General features: G+C 45.3%; 2 protein-coding genes and 1 pseudogene across 5 annotated transcripts; 2 read left to right on the plus strand and 1 right to left on the minus strand.

The window, feature by feature from the left end:
- The first annotated feature begins 57 nt into the window (after positions 1-57).
- On the plus strand, positions 58-4,311 carry LOC117866457 (uncharacterized). The gene is given in 2 exon segments (XM_072295629.1): positions 58-1,456; positions 1,459-4,311. Coding segments are annotated over 2 exon segments (2,022 nt in total). The 5' UTR covers positions 58-528; the 3' UTR covers positions 2,553-4,311.
- A 7,007-nt stretch (positions 4,312-11,318) lies between these two features.
- LOC117833067 (uncharacterized) lies at positions 11,319-20,193 on the plus strand (annotated as a pseudogene).
- Positions 15,332-21,192, minus strand: LOC117833064 (LRR receptor kinase SERK2). Of its 4 annotated transcripts, none has more exons than XM_034712438.2 (12): positions 20,762-21,192; positions 19,543-19,707; positions 18,844-18,973; positions 18,487-18,558; positions 18,227-18,370; positions 18,089-18,160; positions 17,897-17,962; positions 17,736-17,803; positions 17,497-17,634; positions 16,975-17,322; positions 16,256-16,644; positions 15,332-15,956 (listed from the first exon to the last, which is right to left on the minus strand). In XM_034712438.2, the coding sequence occupies exons 2-12, from the start codon at positions 19,610-19,612 to the stop codon at positions 15,633-15,635; spliced, it is 1,821 nt and encodes a 606-aa protein (XP_034568329.1). In that variant the 5' UTR covers positions 19,613-19,707; positions 20,762-21,192; the 3' UTR covers positions 15,332-15,632. The 4 variants fall into 4 exon arrangements, with proteins under 4 accessions (XP_034568329.1, XP_034568328.1, XP_072151731.1 ...); XM_034712437.2 differs by having other exon boundaries at positions 19,543-19,729; XM_072295630.1 differs by having other exon boundaries at positions 19,543-19,740.
- Between the last annotated feature and the right edge of the window lie 211 nt (positions 21,193-21,403).

Raw genomic sequence — 21,403 nt, forward strand, 5'->3', positions numbered from 1 at the left:
AGACAGAAGGAGCACAAAAGCAATATGAACAGTTCCTCACGGCAAACGCACTTCAGGATAGGATTGGAAGAGTTGGAAATTACCAAGGCGACGCGGAGCCCTGGAGGAGGGCGCCACGGCGGCGGCGGCGGCGCCGCTGATGAGCGCTACCGAGAGCTCCCACGGAAGGTGCAGGCAGCCAGGGAGCGTCACCAGCAGCCTCATCTTACTTGGCCACCGTGAAGGAGATTCAAGTCGTAGCCGATGGTGTGACCCGGAAAGGCCCAGGCCATGGCGGCGGCGGCGGCCGCCGGTGCAGGGGAAAGCGGTGACATTTGCAGTTGCAGCGCACGGGAACCGTCCATCATCGAACTAACGGTACAGAGCATGGTGGCAGTTCTAGACGTTTCCGTATCCGCAGCTCCAACGCGTATCTCTGTCTGGTACTGAAATACGTATTCGCCACACGAAAGCGGGCTTCGCGCAAGCACACCGCACACACTCCTCCAAACTGGAGGCCACGGGCGGGGCTGCAGGCTCCGCTCCGAGATGCTCTCTCGCTACCGCCGCCGTCACGGCCGCTGCCTCCTCCTCCCCAGACTACCGCCATTCTCCACCTTCACCTACCTAGCCCCACATCCCCCACCCTCCGCCACTGATGCCGCCCCCGATTACTCCCCCGGCGGTCTCGACCCCGCGTCCCTCCCCGCGGACGACGCCATCGCTGCGCTCCCGTCCCTCGCGGACTCCGCGGCGGCTCTGGCGCTCTTCCGCCGCCTGGCAGCCCGCCCGGACCTCTGCCGCCTCATGCGGCTCTACGCCACGGCCGCCACCACCTTCTTCGCGCGGGGGAACCTCCCCATGGCGCACGAGGCCATGCGCACGATGGTCGCCGCCTTCGCGGAGGCCGGGCGGCTCCGGGAGGCCGCAGTCATGGTGCTCGAGATGCGGAGCCACGGGCTCCCGCTCTGCGTCGAGACGGCCAACTGGGTGCTCCGCGTCGGGCTGGCGCACTCCTGGTGCTTTCTGCTCGCGCGCGAGGTGTTCGACAGAATGACGCGGAGCGGCGGGATGCGCCCCGACGAGCGCAGCTTTCGGGCGCTGGTCCTCGGGTGCTGCCGGGAGGGGCGCTTTGAGGAGGTCGACGCCTTGCTGGTGGCGATGCGGCAGAAAGGGTTCTGCCTGGACAACGCGATGTGCACGGTGGCCATGCGCGCGTTCTGCCAGCAGGGACGGTTCAAGGATGTGTCGGAGCTGTTCAGGAGGATGTGGGAAATGGGAACGCTGCCGAACATGGTGAACTACACCGCGTGGATTGATGGCCTGTGCAAGAGAGGCTACGTCAAGCAGGCGTTCCATGTGCTGGAGGAGATGGTTGGGAAGGGGTTGAAGCCAAATGTGTACACGCACACGTCGCTGATACATGGGCTATGCAGGATTGGGTGGACAGAGCGGGCGTTCCAGCTGTTCTTGAAGTTGTTAAGAGTAGCTCGTACAAGCCGAATGTGCATACATACACTGTGATGATCGGAGGGTACTGCAAAGAGGGGAAGCTTGCTCGAGCTGAGATGCTGTTGGGCAGGATGGTTGAGCAGGGACTGGCGCCAAACACAAACACATACACTACACTGATCGATGGTCACTGCAAAGGAGGCAGCTTTGATCGTGCCTTTGAGCTCATGAATAAGATGAAGCTGGAAGGTTTCCTGCCCAATATTTATACATATAATGCTATTGTTGGTGGTTTGTGCAGAAAAGGACAGATTCAAGAAGCTTACAAGGTTGTCCGAGCGGCAACTAGTCAGGGGCTGCATCCTGATAAGGTGACATATACTATACTGATAACTGAGCACTGCAAACAGGGCCACATCATGTATGCCCTACGGTTGTTCAACAGGATGGCAGAAAATGGTTGCCATCCGGATATAGGCACATACACCACCATCATTGCTGCATATTGCCAGCAAAGGCAAATGGAAGAAAGTCAGAAGCTGTTTGAGAAATGCCATGCTATAGGATTAGTGCCAACCAAACAAACGTATACTTCAATGATTGCCGGATACTGTAAAGTTGGGAAATCAACCTCGGCTCTGAGAATGTTTGAGAGAATGGTTCAACATGGATGCCTTCCTGACTCTATAACTTACGGGGCCCTAATAAGTGGGTTATGCAAGGAGTCCAGACTAGAGGAAGCACGGGCATTATATGAGAGCATGCTTGATAAACATTTGGTTCCATGTGATGTAACTCGTGTCACTTTAGCTTTTGAATATTGCAGGAAGGAGAAGATAAGCATTGCGGTATCCATGTTGGATAGACTGGACAAACGGCAACAGGCTCACACAGCAGATGCACTTGTTAGAAAGCTCAGCGCCGCGGACAATTTGGATGCTGCTAGTCTTTTCCTTAAAAATGTTCTGGAGAAGCATTACACTGTTGACCATCTAACTTATACAAGCTTCATCAATTCATGCTATAACAGCAATAGATATGCCCTAGCTTCTGAAATATCTGAAAAGATCTCGAAGAGGATCTCTAACTTTCATCAAAAGGATGCCACAACCATTGCTTGATTAACAAGAGTAATCCAAATTTTGTCTACCAATGCAGACAACTGTGAAGGCATCCATTGCTTATGCCTTCACAGTTGTTGATTAACATAAGAGTGATTAACATAAGAGTGAAGCATAAGAATATTCCATCCAAATGAAAAACATTCCTTCTTTATGAACAGTTGGGAACTTGGGATCAATTACTTCACCCATAGTTAGCTAATAGAATAAGAAAATTCCTTATATTCGAAAACCATATTGTGAATTTGGTTAAACCTTAGCTGCCTTGGTCAGTAATGGAATTCAAACTTCAATATAAACTTACATTTTTGTAACTTTGTTGTCCTGACAAGTAACATGGTTCCAATAGCAGGGGCTCATTTGATTATCCTTCCAGTCATTAAGCACACCACTGTTATCGATGAGTTGTTGCCTCATTTCATACAGTGCTTCAACTGCAGACAAAACAGAGTTTTATTTCTGGAGTCTGAGTTCTAAAAAAAAAAGTGGTTAAATCCTCCTTATTGAATCTATTCAGTGTCTCACTTGCAACCTGGATTCTGTAGCTCTTTACTGTTAGGGCGTCATAGAGTATATTTTGATAATCTGAAGCTGTCTATTTGAACTAAGGAAAATTAACTGTGCTCAATTTAATTGCTTTTATGCTCCCTGGAAACTACAAAGAATATTGCACCGGCACTAGCATGCTGAAAGGGGTCAAGAATTTCACTGCTCCACTCCACTGGTACGCGTTACAGCGTTAGATCTATCGTGTAATTTCCTTCTAAAGTTTCTCATTCAAACATTTGACTGGTGACATGGATGGGGAGCCAAATTTCTAAGATCCACTTCTGTGGTCTTTAGAGATAGTCTAGTCAATAGCACTATAATTTCCATGTCACTTATGACAGCTTGTCATTTTAAAGTCAACATTTCAATTTAAATATACTATCATCTTATCTAATGCTAGCTAATAAAGAATATCTTATTTCAATTTAAAGGCCTTACCTTGGAACTCTGCAGCAGCAGAAGATTGTAGGCATCCCAATAAAACTAGTGCAAAAGCTAACAGCTTCATGCTTTCTGAAAATATCCTCAGTTTGTTATGTTTTCAGGAATTGGAGCACGGCTGATGTACTCAATCCATTTCATTGATTCAAACAGAAGCCCTCTTGACGCAAGATCAAAGTGCAACTGCTGCGTCACTGAAAGAAAAGAAGCGTATGAGATGGAGGAACAGAAATGCTCAGAGAAGGATTCTAAGGATGATCCTCAACTGGAAGCAAGATGGAATGATACCTGAACATGCCAAGAATCTACTTCAAAATAAAATTAAGATTATTGAAATTATGTCTACAGTGAGAAGAACTAGCTCAGTTTGGATTGTTTTCAGTTGGACCACTTGTATGAAAGAAATCATTGCTACGTCTGAGGAGTCTCAGTGTGGGTACCTAAGTAATATCCAATGGCTGGTCATAATAACTATCCTCACAATTAAGAACAATAGTTTCGTTTGGATGCTCCTCGAACTGCCACGCGTTGATCGAACTGCCACGCGTTTCCAAAGGCAGGTCTCCACTCGAGTACCTCCTTTGGCTGGAGAAGCTTGGCATCAACAAGCGCCTGAATGGCCGCCTCCTTCATCACGGAATTCTGCCACGTGATTCCAGCCGGTGGCGGCGCAATCTGGTTCGTCGGACCAACCTTCAGCACTGGCAACACCAGCTTCTTTCCCTTCTTTCATTTGGATCTTAACTTACCCGCCGTCGGAGCTTTGCCCTGAGTTTTCTCGGGTTCCTTCCCCATTTTCTTGGTGCGCATCAGACGATCTCAGCCGCAGCAAGGAAAAAAGAAGTCAACCTTGGATCTCTCTCAAAGAACAACAGCAATGGCTGCGGCGGCAGTGGAAAATTGCGACGGCGCAAAGAGGAACAGAAAAATGGGGAGAAGGGGCAAAACAGATCTGCTACAATGAAATGTAACCTTAACCAAAAGGGGACCCTCTTGTTATATCTCCTCTACCTCTGGATTCCAAGCGTCAGTTACGCAACGGTCAGGTATAAAACAGATTCATTGCCGTAAAACCCAACGGCTACTCAAATCAACGGGTTTTGACCACTTCATCGACAAAAATCGCCTAAGTGCTCGGGAGCTGCGGGTACCGTACCAGATGGACAAAGTTTTCTTTTTCAGACTACCAGAAAGAAACAGCCAAGAAGCAGAATTGACCCTAAGCCTGACTCTTCGACTCAAACTAAGGCTCAAGGGCTACTCCATATGGAGTGCGATTGTCATCGCACTACCATATAAAATTCTTGGAACAGAAGCAACTCAAAGGAACAAGAAGAGTACCTTCCAGCCACGCGACAGTACTCGAGCACTTTGGACACTACAACCACTGCGAAGGACTACTCGGATGGTGCCTCCAGTACTCGTGACTATGACACACGACTACAAAGTACTCGGGGGCTTGTCGAGCATGCACCCCAGGCCCACGAGTAGGCCCTGAATGGCCCACTAAGGGACGTACTCGGACACAATCAAGACAAGAGGGCTACGCACCAATAGGTGTATCCCACTCGGACTAGTTAAGTGTGCATATAGAAACTACTCAGACCACACCGAGTAAAACTCTGTAATTGTACCCGACTAGGATTCAGACTTGTAACCCTGCCCTCCCGAGTATATAAGGGTGGGCAGGGACCCCCTCAAAAACAACAACTCTAGTTCATCCAAGATCAATACAACCAACTCACGGGACATAGGGTATTACACAATCTAGCGGTCCGAACCTATCTAAATCGTGTTCCCTACATCACCATCGACTCCTTGATTCTCGATAGCCCTTACCGCACAAAAGACCACCTAGGGTACCCCCTAGGCGGGTTGCCGGTCTAAAACACCGACACCCTCACCTTCCGAAGGGCTAACAGTAACTCTTCGTACTCTGCTACATTGTTGGCGCGATTTTGACAATTCAATCTCAGTGTGTATCTTAGTTTGACGCTCGATGGTGACTTTAAAACTGTTGAACCACTGTACCTGCATGATAGTAGGCTCCATCACACTAGACCTCCCACACTGGTTCGGTGATTGTGCCTTCACTTTGTGACGATGCTGGCGTCCAGTTTGCGACGAAGTCCACCAATACTTGTGATTTTATGGCACTCCTCAGAACAAAGTTGATGACATGTTCTGCCAGCTCTGCGGCCCACTTCCCCATTCTTCCTGATGACTCTTTGTTCTCAAGCATGTCCCGAAAGAGGGTACGAGGTTGGTACTGTTATGCTGCGACTCTGAAAATAGTGCCGAAGCTTGCACTTAGGCATAACCACTGTGTAGGCCATTTTCTTCATTTCTATGTAAAACAGCTTCGAGACACTCAGGGGCTCGAAGACATAATAGATAGGCATCTGCATTAGCTTGTCCTCTACCCTTCGTTCTTCTACCAACACTACACTGAGAGTTGTATTAGTTGCTACAATGTACAATAACAATTCTGCCTTCGGAGACGGGCTTGTCATGATGGCAAGCTTCTCCAAATAATCTATCAATTCTTCGAATGCTTTTTGCTGCTTCGAACCCAAAGCTGTTGTTTGTTCTGAGGACCCTGAAAAACGGTAGGCTTCGTTTTGTTGCTTTTGAGATGAATCTATTAAGAGATGCTCTTCGGCCTATCAATGTTTGGACTTCTTTCCTTGACCTCGAAGGGTGCATTCTGCGGATTGCTTCGATTTTTTCTGGGTTTGCCTGAATGCCTTGTTTGGAGACCATACACCTCAGCAGTTTTCCCTTCCATACCCCGAAGATGCATTTCTTTTGGTTGAGTTTTAGCCCATACTTCCTCATGTTGGAGAATGTCTCTCGAAGGTCAATAATATGATTAGTGTCCTTGAGACTCATGATTACCACATCATCTACATACGCCGAAGCGTTCCTTTTCAATTGTGTTCCAAGGATAATTTTCATCATTCTATTGAAAGTTGGACCTGCGTTCCTAAGCCCCTCGGGCATCCGAACAAAGCAAAATATTCCGAAGGGTGTAGTGAAACCAGTTTTGCCTTCGTCTGATTGCCACATCCACATCTAATGATATCCGGAGAAACAATCTAGCAGACTTAACATTTCACAGCCTGCCGCTTGATCAATTAGTATGTCAATTCTTGGCAATGGATAGGGGTCCTTTGGGCATGCCTTGTTGAGCTCAGTGAAGTTGATACACATTCTCAACTTGCCGTTCTTCTTCGGCACCATGACTACATTTGCGACCCAGATTGGGTATTGCACTTTTCTTATTATGCCCGCATCTAACAACTTTTGGACCTCCGCCTCTACTGCCCTTCGTCTATCATCAGACATTGGCCTTTGTCTTTGAATTCAGGGCTTGACCTTCGGATCTGTGTTCAGTTGGTGCTCAATCACGCTCTTGTCAACTCCCTTCGGGTCACTAGAGGACCAAAAAAATACATCTTGATTGTTTCTCAAAAACTCTAAAGGTGTTTTTCTTCTTCGTCTTCCATTTCCTTCCCAATAATGACTGTTTTGTCCGGGACATCTTCGCACAATGGGACGGCCTTCGTATGGTCTAAGGCTTCCATTCTTTCCTGCTCAGCATGCTTCATCGACTCCCTCATCTGCTTTTTAGCTAATTTCTCTACCTCAGAGGCCTGCTCCTCATCTTGCCCTTCGTCAATGACATGGACCTATCTGTTCAAGATTGATGTGTTTCTTTCTGCTTTTCGTACATCGTCCTGATTCCCATATATACTGAGAGCACTCCAGGCACCATTGGTATCTTCATCAGTAGGTACCCTTGATGAATCACCACTGCGAACTTGTTTATTGTATTCTTGCCGAAGATGGCATTGTATGGGTAATCGAAATCAATGACATCAAATGTGATGACCTCTGTCCTCATCATCGATCTTGCTCAGAAGGTAACATTGACATTGATTTTGCCAAGCGCTTCGATTCTTTTGTTTCCGAAGCCATATAGCGGACAGTCTGCTTTCTGCAGGTCTTGCTTTGTGAATTTCATGTCTGTGAAACACTTCCATGTCAAAATGACTACCGAGCTGCCATTGGCTACAAAGATACGGCCCACATCGTTTCTGAAGAAGTATGCTGTGTTTTTTTTATGTTCGCTCTAATGACGAGGGGGTCATTGTGAGGATAACGTTGCAGTCTAACATCTACTGTTGTGAAAGAGATTGGTATATGTGACCATGGCAAATGGAAATACTTCCCTGAGCATATATGATTTACTCCTCGGTAATATTCTTGTCTCTATTTCTTGCTTGTGTGACTCCTCGGTAATATTCTTGTCTCTGTTTCTTGCTTGTGTGTACTGGCTCATTCGATCCTCCGGAGATGGCATTAATGATGTTTACCATTCCGAGGGTTCCCCCTTGTTCCGAAGGTCCTTCATGGCCTGAAGCTTATGTTTCTGTTTTTGGCTTTGTTGGCAGATGGCAGTTGATAGGATCATACATGGTACTGATGTGTTCTTCGTCCAGGTTGGAGTGAACACCAAAGGGTGTGTTAGCTGTGGTAGGGGTGATGGTGGTGGTGGCAGCTGTGTAGATGGCTGAAATACTTGTTGCGTCATGTATGGCTGCATCATGTAGGGGTGAGGCGAGTATACAAAAGGATTCGGAGCTTGGATTTGCCCAGCTGCGGCAACGTGATTTACTGTACTTCTGTTGAGACCCCTTTCTACTCATCCTCGTATTCTTTCTTCTTTTGTATGGCGGGAGGTGTGTGGTGCTCTTTGTTTGTGCCATGAAGCCAATAGTAATACATCTGTTACTGGCCTCTGCCTCCTCTACCTCCTCGTCCTCCTCTATTGCTTCTTCCGCCCCTTCGGTTGAAATTGAAGTTTTGACTAGCTCTGCTACACGGATACGTCAGAAAGGTCACGTATCGCGTATCCGATACACGGCGTGGATACGTGCGGCAACTCATAGGTAAACTCGCTCTGTTTTTTTGCTTTCCCGTTCTCGATCAGGTGCTCTTCTTCTTTGGTTTCTTTCTTCCCTTACTCGAAAGGGATGCTCATCAGCTTGACACTTTGACTGACGGGCCGGGGACTACACGCAGCAGGGAGCAGGCCATGAGGGCATCAACGCATCATCAGGCTGTGCAGCAGGAAGATAGAAAGGAACGCCGACCTGTTCTGATCCAGTGACTTCTTCATGATTATTGATTAGTGATTACCCTCTTTCCCTTCCATTCTAGCTTTCTTCTTGCTTGATTTATTTGTTCCCCTTCCTGACCCAACCACGAGTAGATGACCTCACATTTAAGTAGTGCTAGTGTAATTGTTAGCAAAACGTCCAGAGAAGGCTATATTGCAAAGTAATTTCAACGTTCCTTAGGATGCTATTCTTTTTAGAATTTCAATATGCATAAAATTTATTTATTTTAAATATTAAAATGTATCCATGAATCGGGTTATTTTGAAAAATGTCGTATCCCCGTATCCTATCCACCCGATACTGATACCCGTATCTGTATCCGTGCAGCATAGTTGACTAGGCCCTTCATTTTGCCCTCGAAGACATTGTTGACCGGCCTTCCTTGCTGTTTGGGGGCCTCATTTTGCCAAGGCTTCAGCTGTCCTCACTGATTCTGCGTTTGTCTCTGCTTCTTCTTGGCAACGAGGTTATCATTCTTCGCCTCCATCCCTTGTCTGATTTGTAGTATTTTTGCATCACCTCAAATTTGGGTAGTGTTTGGCCGTTGTCTATCCAAAAGGTCCTGGTACGGTCCTACCTTCAAGCCTCCTATTGTGGCATCATTTATGCTGTCCTCAAACGGGCTCTAGCTGTCATTCTAACAACTCTATGCATGTATTCTTGCAATGTTTTCGTTTCCCTTGGATACAAGTGTGGACGAAGTCATTTGAATTAAGTTTCTCCATTTGCATTCCCTTGAAACTGGACAATAACCTGTTTTGAAGCTGGAACCAAGAAGATACCTGCCCCTTCGGGATGTTTGTATACCAATATTGTGCGGGTCCTTTCAAAGCCATGATGAAGGCCTTTGCTTTTATTGTGTGATCACCTCCATTGGATTCGATGACCGCTTCGTATTTCATGAGAAATTCCTTTGGGTCAGATTCGCCGTCGTATTGTGGAAGGGTCATCACATTGAACCTCGGAGGCCATGGGGTTTCCTCCAACTCAAGGGACAACGGACTAGTCAAAGCGTTAATGAACCTATTCTGTGCCCTTGCCTCCGCCCTCGCCTGATGAAGCGTTGGCTGCGCTCCGTGAGCGTTGTTGTTCTGCTGGATCTCATTTAATCTGCTTTGCATTTCTTGTATGGTCTGCCACAGTTGAACCTCGGAGGATGGTTATGAAGGTTCCACCTCTTCATATAGTATTGCTTTGGCGAGTTGATTCTTCTTATTTGCAATCTGATTATGGAGGATTATGTATCTTTGTTCTGCTTGCCTTAGTTCTTCTTCTTCTTCTTCTTCTTCTCCGTTGGATGCAGCTAGCACTTTACCCTTTGACTGCCTTGTACGCACTTGAGAAGTTGATGGGCGAGCCGCTGCGGCTTGCTGCGTTCTTGCCACCGCCTCTGTCACTGCAGCTTCAATTCTCCTTAGTGCCGCAATGTCCTAAGCTACAACTGCCAAACTCTCTGAGCCTACTTCCAGCTCACCGTCTGATGTGTGCTCAACCTCTACTTCCTCTTCTTGCTCCTCTCCGTCGCTTGGGTGAGTGATGATGGCTCCTTCGTTTGCAGGTCCCGTCGGTACCTTCTTCTTCAATGGAGCCATGTGGTCATGAAGCTATCACGAGGTGGGCACCAAAATTGTTGGTGGAAAATGGCTCCGAAGTGGACCCTGTCACAACAGTCAATAAGTCCTTCCTCCGAAGGGGTAGGCCCCTCTCCAGATGGAATAAATATGCGAGTGGCTAACCTAACCTTCTTCTAACGGTTCGAAGTCAAGTCCAACTGAGAGTGAAAAATGAGGTGTAGTAAACATCAATAAATGGCCTTAGCTTTCATTTACTTTGGACCAGCCGTCCCATCATTTACAGTGATTCCGCTATAGGGAGATGAACCGCCACAAAGTACAATTACAATTTACCGTTACTCATCTGTTGGATTCCTAGAATATCACAGAACATTACTCCTCGTACAGCTTCTTCGCTCCACGTGGTGGACAGCGTGGTCTTTCAACATTCGCCCTACTTCGGAGGTCGAGGTGCTCTTCGTGGGATCGCTTTGCTCCTCTATCCTCTGATAACTCGCGTTGAAGATGAGCCAAACGCAGCAGCTTCCATTCAGGGAGTCCTGAGGGCCGTCCTGCCATCGTCGAGCCCGAAGGCCCCTTCGTACTCTAAGGCCCTTCGTTTCCGTCCTCCTCGTCCCTGAGAGTTCGCCACAAATCAAAGAAGTCTGTCATGATCAGAGACGAAAGGATTTCTCCCTCCGAAGGTGGTTTCCCAAACATTGCTGTCACCCGTTGGAGTCGAGGCCATGGGAGGATGACGAAGGGGTCGCTGGTGACCGCATGGTTGCAGAAAGCAGCACCGTCGGCTGCAGCCATGGAGCCGTCGCGTACTCCTCAACCACGGATAATGATTCAACGCATCGCAGTCGCTGGACTTCGGCGGCTCATAGCGGCGGCCACCACTGCCGCCGGTAAGGTGGGCTCAGGAGGGCGTTGACTGACTCATTTTTGCAGAAAGCTCCCTGCCCCTGCGGAAAGCCGGTGCAGTGCTTACAACAAGCCGCGACCGTCCATCACCAAATGAACGGTCTCGGATTATGATAGCGGGTTTATTTGCAAGGGGGATTCGGAACTCGAAAGCGTATTTAACTCACATTTTCCGCCTCCGCCGATGGAAAGCGGGTTTACAAGCTCTTCCCGTGTTCCAAAGAAAACAAGTGGAGTGGCGCTCTCGCCCGCTCCGTCTCCATGCCGAAATGCTCTCTCGCCACCGCCATGGCCGCCGCCTCCTCCTCCTCCCCAATCCCCATGCTCCGGCCTCTCTCCACCGCCGCCACCCCGGCCGCCTCATGCCCCCCTCTCCCTCCCCTCCACTCCTACGATGCCGCCTGCCCCGGCGACCCCGACCCCGCCACGCTCGCCCCCGACGACGCCATCGCGGCGCTCCCGTCCCTCGCGGACTCCGCCGGCTCCGCGGCGGCGCTGGCGCTCTTCCGCCGCCTCGCCGCGCGCCCGGACCTCCGCCGTCTCATGCGGCTCTACGCCACGGCCGCCACCACCTTCGTTGCGCGGGGGAACCTCCCCATGGCGCACGAGGCCATGCGCACGATGGTCGCGGCCTTCGCGGAGGCCGGCCGGCTCCGGGAGGCCGCGGACATGGTGCTCGAGATGCGGAGCCACGGGCTGCCCCTCTGCGTTGAGACAGCCAACTGGGTGCTCCGCGTCGGGCTTCATCACCCAGCCTGCTTCCCGCACGCGCGCGAGATGTTCGACGGAATGACGCGGGGCGGCGGGGTGCGCCCCGACGAGCGCAGCTTCCGGGCGCTGGTCCTCGGGTGCTGCCGGGAGGGGCGCTTCGAGGAGGTCGACGCCTTGCTGGTGGCAATGCGGCAGCACGGGTTCTGCCTGGACAACGCGACGTGCACGGTGGTTGTGCGCGCATTCTGCCAGCAGGGGCGGCTCAAGGATGTGTCCGAGCTGTTCAGGAGGATGTCGGAGATGGGAATGCCGCCGAACATGGTGAACTACACCGCGTGGATTGATGGTCTGTGCAAGAGGGGCTACGTCAAGCAGGCGTTCCATGTGCTGGAGGAGATGGTCAGGAAGGGGTTGAAGCCGAACGTGTACACGCACACGTCGCTGATACATGGTCTCTGCAAGATTGGGTGGACGGAGCGGGCGTTCCGGCTGTTCTTGAAGCTTGTTAAGAGCAGCTCGTACAAGCCCAATGTGCATACATACACTGTGATGATTGGAGGGTACTGCAAAGAGGGGAAGCTTGCTCGAGCTGAGATGCTGTTGGGGAGGATGGTTGAGCAGGGACTTGTGCCAAACACAAACACATACACTACGCTGATCGATGGTCACTGCAAAGGAGGCAGCTTTGATCGTGCCTTTGAGCTGATGAATAAGATGAAGCAGGAAGGTTTTTTGCCCAATATTTATACATACAATGCTATTGTTGGTGGTTTGTGTAGGAAAGGACAGATTCAAGAAGCTTACAAGGCTCTCCGAATGGCAACTAGTCAGGGGCTGCATCTTGATAAGGTGACATATACTATACTCATAACTGAGCATTGCAAAGAAGGCCACATTATGTATGCCCTAGAGTTGTTCAACAGGATGGCAGATAATGGTTGCTATCCGGATATAGACACATACACCACCATTATTGCTGCATACTGCCAGCAAAAGCAAATGGAACAAAGTCAGAAGCTGTTTGACAAATGCCTTGCCATAGGATTAATGCCAACCAAACAAACTTATACTTCAATGATTGCCGGATACTGTAAAGTTGGGAAATCAACCTCGGCTCTGAGAATGTTTGAGAGAATGGTTCAACATGGATGCCTTCCTGACTCAATAACTTACGGGGCCCTAATAAGTGGGTTATGCAAGGAGTCCAGACTAGAGGAAGCACGGGCATTATATGAGAGCATGCTTGATAAACATTTGGTTCCATGTGATGTAACTCGTGTCACTTTAGCTTTTGAATATTGCAGGAAGGAGAAGATAAGCATTGCTGTATCCATGTTGGATAGACTGGACAAACGGCAACAGGCTCACACAGCAGATGCACTTGTTAGAAAGCTCAGCGCTGCGGACAATTTGGATGCTGCTAGTCTTTTCCTTAAAAATGTTCTGGAGAAGCATTACACTGTTGACCATCTAACTTATACAAGCTTCATCAATTCATGCTATAACAGCAATAGATATGCCCTAGCTTCTGAAATATCTGAAAAGATCTCGAAGAGGATCTCTAACTTTCATGAAAAGGATGCCACAGCCATTGCTTGATTAACAAGAGTAATCTGAATTTAGTCTACCGATGCAGCAGAGAAGTTAACAGTAGTGCTCAATGCTCCTGTTCAGCAGAGCTGCTATGTCAATCAATTGGCCATAAATGGTATGCCAATCAATTACTAGTAGTGCTCAATGCTCTTTTTGCTCCTTTTGTAGTTTTCATTTACCAGTACTACGTTCTCAAAGTTTTGCTCTTGCATACTTGTTGATCTTACAAAATAATAAAATATACAGGTGATGGTCTAGATGATCAGATATTCATCAATGACCTGGGTTAGAACTGTTTGATGATGGCATGGAATTTTCTATTGCATAAACTATGTGAGAAGATTGCTTTTGCATACAATATGTGAGAAGAAACAAGGCAAGTTGTTCATAAGGAATAGAAATTGTGATATCCTCGTCATTTTAGCAATCTTTCATTTGGGCCTGATTTCAATTTTACTGATGCAACTCTTGTGAATGCTTATGTTTCTACAGGTTAACAATTTTTTCTTAAAATGCTTTGAATATGTTCAGTGTTATAAAATTCATCTGATTTGTGTATGATGAATTTAAGGTTTGTTCTCTCTCCCACTGTACCTAGTTCTGAAGAATATATTTGATTTTCTCTACTGTCTTGTTCGAGAAAAATGTATATATTTGATTTTATGTATTTGAGACTTTACACATGTATGTTCTGTTTATCTGTGGTCTAATTTCTGCAGACGTAATTCTTGATATTTGAACCTGTTCAGGGTGGCTGCCTTCAGTGGTTTGAACTCCTATGACTTTTCTAGGTACTGTAACTGTTGCGATGCTGTTGGCTGCATGCTTATTTCACACCAGACAGACTTTGACTCTACCTCTCAAGGTTAACCTGGTTGGAAATCAACAAATTTCCTGCAAAAACTGAATTCTAGCTAATTACAATATTACCGAATAAAAGAGCATCCTGAAAATGGAGAAAAGTCAATCAGGATGCTCATAAATTAGAGGCATTCGTCCCCAGTTATGTAAATCTCGGTGATTGCTAGTATTCTGGGGAACTCTTGGTGCCTAGGCAAAACATTGATTGTCCCATATAGCAGTGTTTCAAAGGCGTTACCTAGGCGACGCCTTGGCATCCAGGCGGACCCAGCTCGCCTTAGGAAACAGGTCTGCCTTGTTGCCTAGGTGATAAGGCTTACACAGCTCACCTTAGGTCGCCTTGTTGCCTTTAAAACACTGCCATATAGGATGCCTTCACAGTTGTTGATTGAAGATGCTTACGTTGACATGTTTGATTTGAGCTCGATGTGACATTTTTTTAACCAAAAGTTCCACATTATCATCGTCTGTTTCTTGTATTGTATTCTTAAATGCTAATTTTGTCCTAAGAAAGTCATGACATTGTTATTTTAAGGGCCTGTTTATTTGCCTCCTAGATTATACAATCTAGCTGGTCTAAGTACAACATGGGAAAAGACCACCTTCGACCACCAAAATAAACTGAAATAAGCTCTGCCCTGATGGCTTATTTCAGATTATTTTTGGTGATCTAGGGTGACCTTTTACCATGTTGTCCTCGGACCATAAGTTAGATTATATAATCTAGGAGCCAAACAAACAGGGCTTAAGTTTTCTTTGTTGGTTGTATCTTTATTGATGGGAGGTTCAATACATTTGTCCTGCTAAACTAAGAATTGAATAATCTTTTTTTTGGTTAAAACTGTTAGAAGACACACTTTAGGCAGAAGGTCTTTTTAGCTCAATGATGAGGTTTTTGGTTTTCTAGGCTAAATGGTTTTTTTTCAAGTTTCACGTTTGAGGATTTGTAACAAGCAAATGATACACACACGATAATGTCATTTGCAAGATTTATGCACCGATAGTTATCCACTGATACAGAATGCAAATAAAATGTAGAACAGTCTATAGTCTATAGTATACACATGGTCTGCACTAGATGTAATCCAATTGTTATATTCATGGACATGGATGCACTTGCCCATGCCAGCTATGGCATCAGGACCCTATAGACTATTCCTAGCAGTCAACATTCATAGAGCGTACTTCTGGAGTTTCCTTGCACCATTTCTACTGAAGGAACAAGTGAAAATCATGTCACTTTTTGATGATCTTGCAGCTCATCTTCCAGTCGACAGCTCAATGGCTTCCTGAATGTTTAGAGACTCTTCGCTGAAGCTGAATGGTTTGCATTGCTGCCTCATTTCATACTGTTGTCGTCGGTTGAGCTCAGCCAGCTGCCACTCCTGCCATCGCTCTGCTGGGACCAATTCTCCTTCCAGCATCTGCACCACTTCGGACATTGCAGGGCGATGATCAGGTTCCATGTCGGTGCAGAGGAGTGCTATCTGGATAATCTTCTCCAGCTCTTCAAGGTTGTATAGATCACCTAGATTGCGATCCACAATGGCTTCTAGTTGCCCTTCTTCCATCATTAGTTTGACCTTCACATTCACAATCATTTGAATCAACTTGTGAATTTAACAATTGTTTTTTTTAAGTGAGGTCAACTATGTGAACATATGAAGCAATGGTTCATCAGAAAATGTAAGATAATTGTGTGGTTATACCTATACGTAGTGTCCACTAATAATAGATTACTGATTACTGTGGTTAGGAGAACTTTCTGTTTAGACCTTAAAATGCTTCTCTTAATTTTCCTTGATCTATCAGTAACATTTTGCAATTTGATATCTATTCATGTACTTATACAACAATCATTAGGATCATGTAGTTATCTTACCCGATCAATTAGCATGATCTCGCCTGCTTCAGGATAGAATGCAATTACCCTTTCTCCTGTCACAATCTCTAATAGCGTGACACCATATCCAAAGATATCTGTCTTAACTGATGGCCTTCCTGTCTTTATGTACTCAGGAGCTATGTGGCCCATAGTACCACGGAGCCCCGTTGTGACTGTATTCCTCCCTATGTCCATCATCTTCGCTAGGCCAAAATCTCCTACCACTGCTTCAAAGTTTCCATCAAGCAGGACATTGGCAGCCTTCACATCACGGTGGATGATCTTGGGATTGCAGTGCTCGTGAAGGTACTCCAAACCACGTGCAGCACCAAGAGCTATTTGCATTCTTGTAGACCAATCTAATGCTGGTTCATTCAGTTTTATATCTGCATTTTCAAGTTTCGTTACTAAATATTTGACAAGATGGATGGTAAACAGGAATTATTACGGTACGTCTATACTTTTATGAAATTATAATAGTATCCTGGATAAAATTTAGAGAAAATTCAACTATGCATACTTTTGTTGCATGTTTTCTGCATCATTACCTTACCACTTCCATTCCTAATATCTGGCAATATATTAGATTATAGATACAACTGCATGCTTCAACTGACAATTCTGAGTGAAGAACAATCTAATAAACAAAGCCATAGACTATTATAAATAAAGATATATAGTATAATGCAAAAGAGATGGTCTTAGCTTAGTTGTACCTCTTAAACGGGAAGCAACACTCAGATTCTCCATGAAAGGGTAAACTAAGAGCCTCTCTGTTGGTGTCGTACAGAACCCTATCAACCTTAGTATGTTTTTATGGACAGCGATGCTTATTAATTCAACTTCTCTGAGGAAAGCCATTTCCCCTTCAGGACTCTGCACGTCAAACAGTCGTTTCACTGCAATCTTTATACTGTCTGGACCTGGAAGAACTCCTTTGTACACCTTACCAAAACCACCCTTGCCAAGAACATTCTGTTCACTGAAATTGTTGGTTGCAATCTGGAGCTCTCGCCATAAGAACCGCTTTATTTGCCCAAACTCTAGCCTGTGATCATTCTGACCTGGAATTGTTGAACATTTTCTTCTTGTATCAGTTAAAAGAAGTTTGGTACTTTCTTTCAGAATGCTAATTTATCTAACCATTTCAGTCTATGGGAAAATGTTTCTGCTTTTAAAATCACCATTATGGTCACTATGGAAAAAACATTGTTATGCACTTATGCTGCTAGACAAACCTGAGACGTCAATGTAGATTTCAGGTCGGTAACGCATTCTTTGCCACCATAACACAAACAGAACTCCAAGGACAAGTAGTGTGACTGCTCCAGCAATGCTTCCAAGGACCACATTTAACTTGGAGTTTTTTGATCCACCTGAATGTATTATTACCAAACATTTATCCTGAGAAAAATGCACTCACAGTTTCCCCAAAATTTAGTGTTCATTAGGGATTGCCAGTTTGTTTGTAAAGTACCTGTCTTTGTGCTGCCTCCTTCACATGGAAATAAATGTTGACCACAATTCAAATGATTGCCTGTATAGCTGGAAAGACAAATTTACAATTACTAAGTATATTGTACAGTAGCACACATGAAATTTGTTTCTGTAATATGCTATGGTGCAGATATGACATACTTGTATTGAGGCACCCGAAGTAGATATTGTGGTATTTCACTGCTAAGATTATTATATGCAAGATTACTGCAAAATAAAGTGACTTATGATATATGATTGCCGAACTGTTATTGACTTCCTTTATTAAACAAATGGCAGCAGTAAATATAACAAATATTTTTCAGGTTTTACATCATGAAGTTAAAAACTTACATATTATTCAATGATTGAAGATTTATGAAAGAGCTTGGGATACTCCCACTTAAATGATTTTGGCTTAGATCCCTGTCCAAGTTATCATTGTTAGGGCCTTTTTATCAACCTTGATAACATGAGTCATGGCTGACTTACATAATTTCGAGTTTAGGAAGGCGGCCAAGAGTGTCCGGTATCGAGCCATTTAAATTATTTTTTCCAAGGTCTAGAGTTTTCAAGCTTGATAGGTTTCCAAACTCCTGAGGAATCACTCCAGTTATGCTGTTGCCATGCAATATCCTGAAACCATAGTATGTAGCAAACAGCAAGTTTATCCCTGTATTAGACATAATTTTATTTATGATTGGACTCATGTTTGTGAGGACAAAATGTTGCACAGGCAAAAGGGAACTTACAGCTCTTGTAAAGTTGTTATCTTTGCAATGCTGGGTGACAGGGTTCCTGTTAACCCAGATGAGGACAAACTTCTGCAGACTTAGAAATGAGAAACTAAGCAAATAGTCATGTAGACAAAGTACATGGTATTACAAATTTAGAATAGTGAAACCAGATAAGAGTGAAGCATAAAAATATTCTATCCAAATGAAAATGTTCCTCCTTTATGAACAGTTGGGAACTTGGGATCAGTCACTTCACACATAGTTAGCTAATAGAATAGGAAATATCCTTATATTCGAAGACCACAATGTGAATTTAGTTAAACCTTAGCTGCCTTGGTCAGTAATGGAATTCCAACTTCAAAGTAAACTTACATTGTTGTAACTTTGTTGTCCTGACAAGTAACATGGTCCCAATAGCAGGGGCTCATTTGATTATCCTTCCAGTCATTAAGCACACCACTGTTATCGATGAGTTGTTGCCTCATTTCATACAGTGCTTCGACTGCAGACAAAACAGAGTCTTATTTCTGGGGCCTTGATGTAACTCGAGTTCTCAAAAAAGTGGTTAAATCCTTCTTATTGAATCTATTCAGTGTCTCACTTGCAATCTGGATTCTGTAGCGCTTAACTATATAGGGTGTCATAGAGTATATTATGCTAATCTGAAGCTGTCTATTTCAACTAAGGAAAATTAACTGTGCTCAATGTAAATGCCTTGATGCTCCCTGGAAAATGCAAAGAATATTGCAACAGCACTAGCATGCTGAAAGGGGTCAAGCAATTCACTGCTCCACTCCACTGGTATGTGTTACAGTGTTACGAGATCTATCCCGTAGTTTCCTTCTAGAGTTTCTGATTCAAACATTTGACCGGTGACATGGACAGGGAGCCAAATTTCTAAGATTCACTTCTGTGGTCTTTAGAGATAGCCTAGTCAATAGCACAATAATTTCCACGTCACTTATGACAGCTTTTCAATTCAAAGTCAATACTTCAATTTAAATTACTATCGTCTTATCTAATGCTAGCTAATAAAGAATATCTTATTTGGCAAAAATGTAAAGGCCTTACCTTGGAACTCAGCAGCAGCAGAAGATTGTAGACATCCCAATAAAACTAGCGCAAAAACTAACAGCTTCATGCTTTCTGAAAATATCCTCAGTTTGTTATGTTTTCAGGAATTGGAGCGCGGCTGATGTACTCAATCCGTTTCGTTGTTTCAAAACAAAAGCCCTCCTGAAGCAAGATCGATGCTTGACTGTTGTGTCACTGGAAGAAGCGTATGAGATGGTGGAACAGAAATGCTCAGAGAAAGATGCTCCTCAACTGGAAGCAAGATGGAATTGTACCTGAACATGCCAAGAATCTACTTCAGAATAAAATTAAGATTATTTATTGAAATAATGTCTACAGTGAAGAACTAGCTCAGTTGGGATCCCATTTGGACCACTTGTATGAAAGAAATCATTGCTACGTGTGAAGAGTCTCAGTGTGGGCACTGGACTTCAGTAGTTAGAACCATATCCTTCATTTCTCAGAATTTTCCTGGGGTAGTTTTCTCAGCAAAGAAAAGTTCCTCCAAGACATATGTACATGTGAGTCCATTATTTGGTCCCACCGATATTCTGTATCTAAAAGAGGTGCCCAATGAACCTACAGACCTATACCTTCAAAAAGGGTGTCATTAAAAATCCAAACTAAAGGCAGCCACTGTTTTTCGTACTTGATGGAATGCATCTTTTGTGTTTGGATAAACGCACAATGGAATGTACAACAAAGCAGAATCAGCTCCTAGTTGCAACAGGAACCTGATACTGGAAAACAAGCTGAGCAATAGGCATGTATGTTCCCTCTCCTTTTCCCAATTACATGGAAACTTCTCAACGATCACTGACTACTCTGTTCCCAGAACTTGCAACCATGGTATGCAAATGGAATTTCTCACCAAGTTTCCTGTCCATTTTGGTTATGCAGGGTCCAGGTGGAAGCTTCCTCTTACCAAAGGTAGTGTTTGCCTGTTTAGTAGTGTTTTGGGCTGAAGCAAAGGTATTCCATCCACCCTTTGGTGTCTCTTCTTCCCCGTTTTCCCCCAAGCACCCAACAGCCATTCCACAAAATTAAAGGCAAGACACAGGCTATATTCCCTCAAAGCTCAGAAGCGGCAAACCACTCTAATGGAGAGGAAGCAATCCAGTCAAGCAAACAGGTGCTCCAAGAAGATGACGACGACAATGAAGTCAAACAGGCAGTTCTGTATGTGAGCATGCAAGGAAGGCCGGCAAGAACTTACCTAGAAAAGGGGAAGGAAGAAGTATCAGGCAAGTTGTGCTCCAAGCTTCTGAGAACTTTCTTTCTTTGAGCTGTCTCCCGGGGTGAAGGCTGAGATTGAAGAGGAGAGGAGAGCAGGCTTATTCTCAGCAGCACGGAGAGGAGCTGAGGAACAAGTGTTTAGCTAGTGGTGCACAAAGAATTGAATGGGTCAAATATATCACAGCTCTCTCTGAAGTGGAGGTACTCCCGGCCAGTTCATTGGATCGTGCAAACAGACAGCTCAGATTGATCCAAGCCGTCCACTTGTAATCAACGGCTGCCGAATAACCTTCTCATAGACCCGTCGGAGGACCAAAAGTTTCTGTTAGGGGCCTTTATCAGCCGACTAACAGATCTTCTAAATCTCAAGGGCACTACTACCTTTTATCATAAGATTTTGCTGGGAGTAGAGCAAGTTGAGTATTAGAGAAAAAAAAGGAAGTGCAGTGGGTGTGAGCATAGGTTGTTGAAATAAAATGATGGGAGTTCGCACCATACCATTGACTAGCTGATACGCAGGGAAACTGCAAAAACCACCCTATATTTCTTTATATAAACTTTGTGGAGCATCCAGGTCCCATGCAATTATTGTTAGGCGACACTCTTGAAGAATATCGATGTG

The sequence above is a fragment of the Setaria viridis genome, chromosome 8 (genome assembly GCF_005286985.2).
Source record: "Setaria viridis chromosome 8, Setaria_viridis_v4.0, whole genome shotgun sequence".
Taxonomy (NCBI): Eukaryota; Viridiplantae; Streptophyta; class Magnoliopsida; order Poales; family Poaceae; genus Setaria; species Setaria viridis.

Excerpts from the sequence above, each read along its gene's own strand:
- LOC117833064 (XM_034712438.2), bottom strand. The coding sequence starts at position 19,612 with ATGAAGCTGTTAGTTTTTGCGCTAGTTTTATTGGGATGTCTACAATCT. Across the intron at positions 18,371-18,486 it reads ATAACAACTTTACAAGAGCT|GATATTGCATGGCAACAGCA; the intron begins GTAAGTTCCCTT and ends CTATGGTTTCAG. Across the intron at positions 15,957-16,255 it reads AGATCATGCTAATTGATCGG|GTCAAACTAATGATGGAAGA; the intron begins GTAAGATAACTA and ends GTGAATGTGAAG.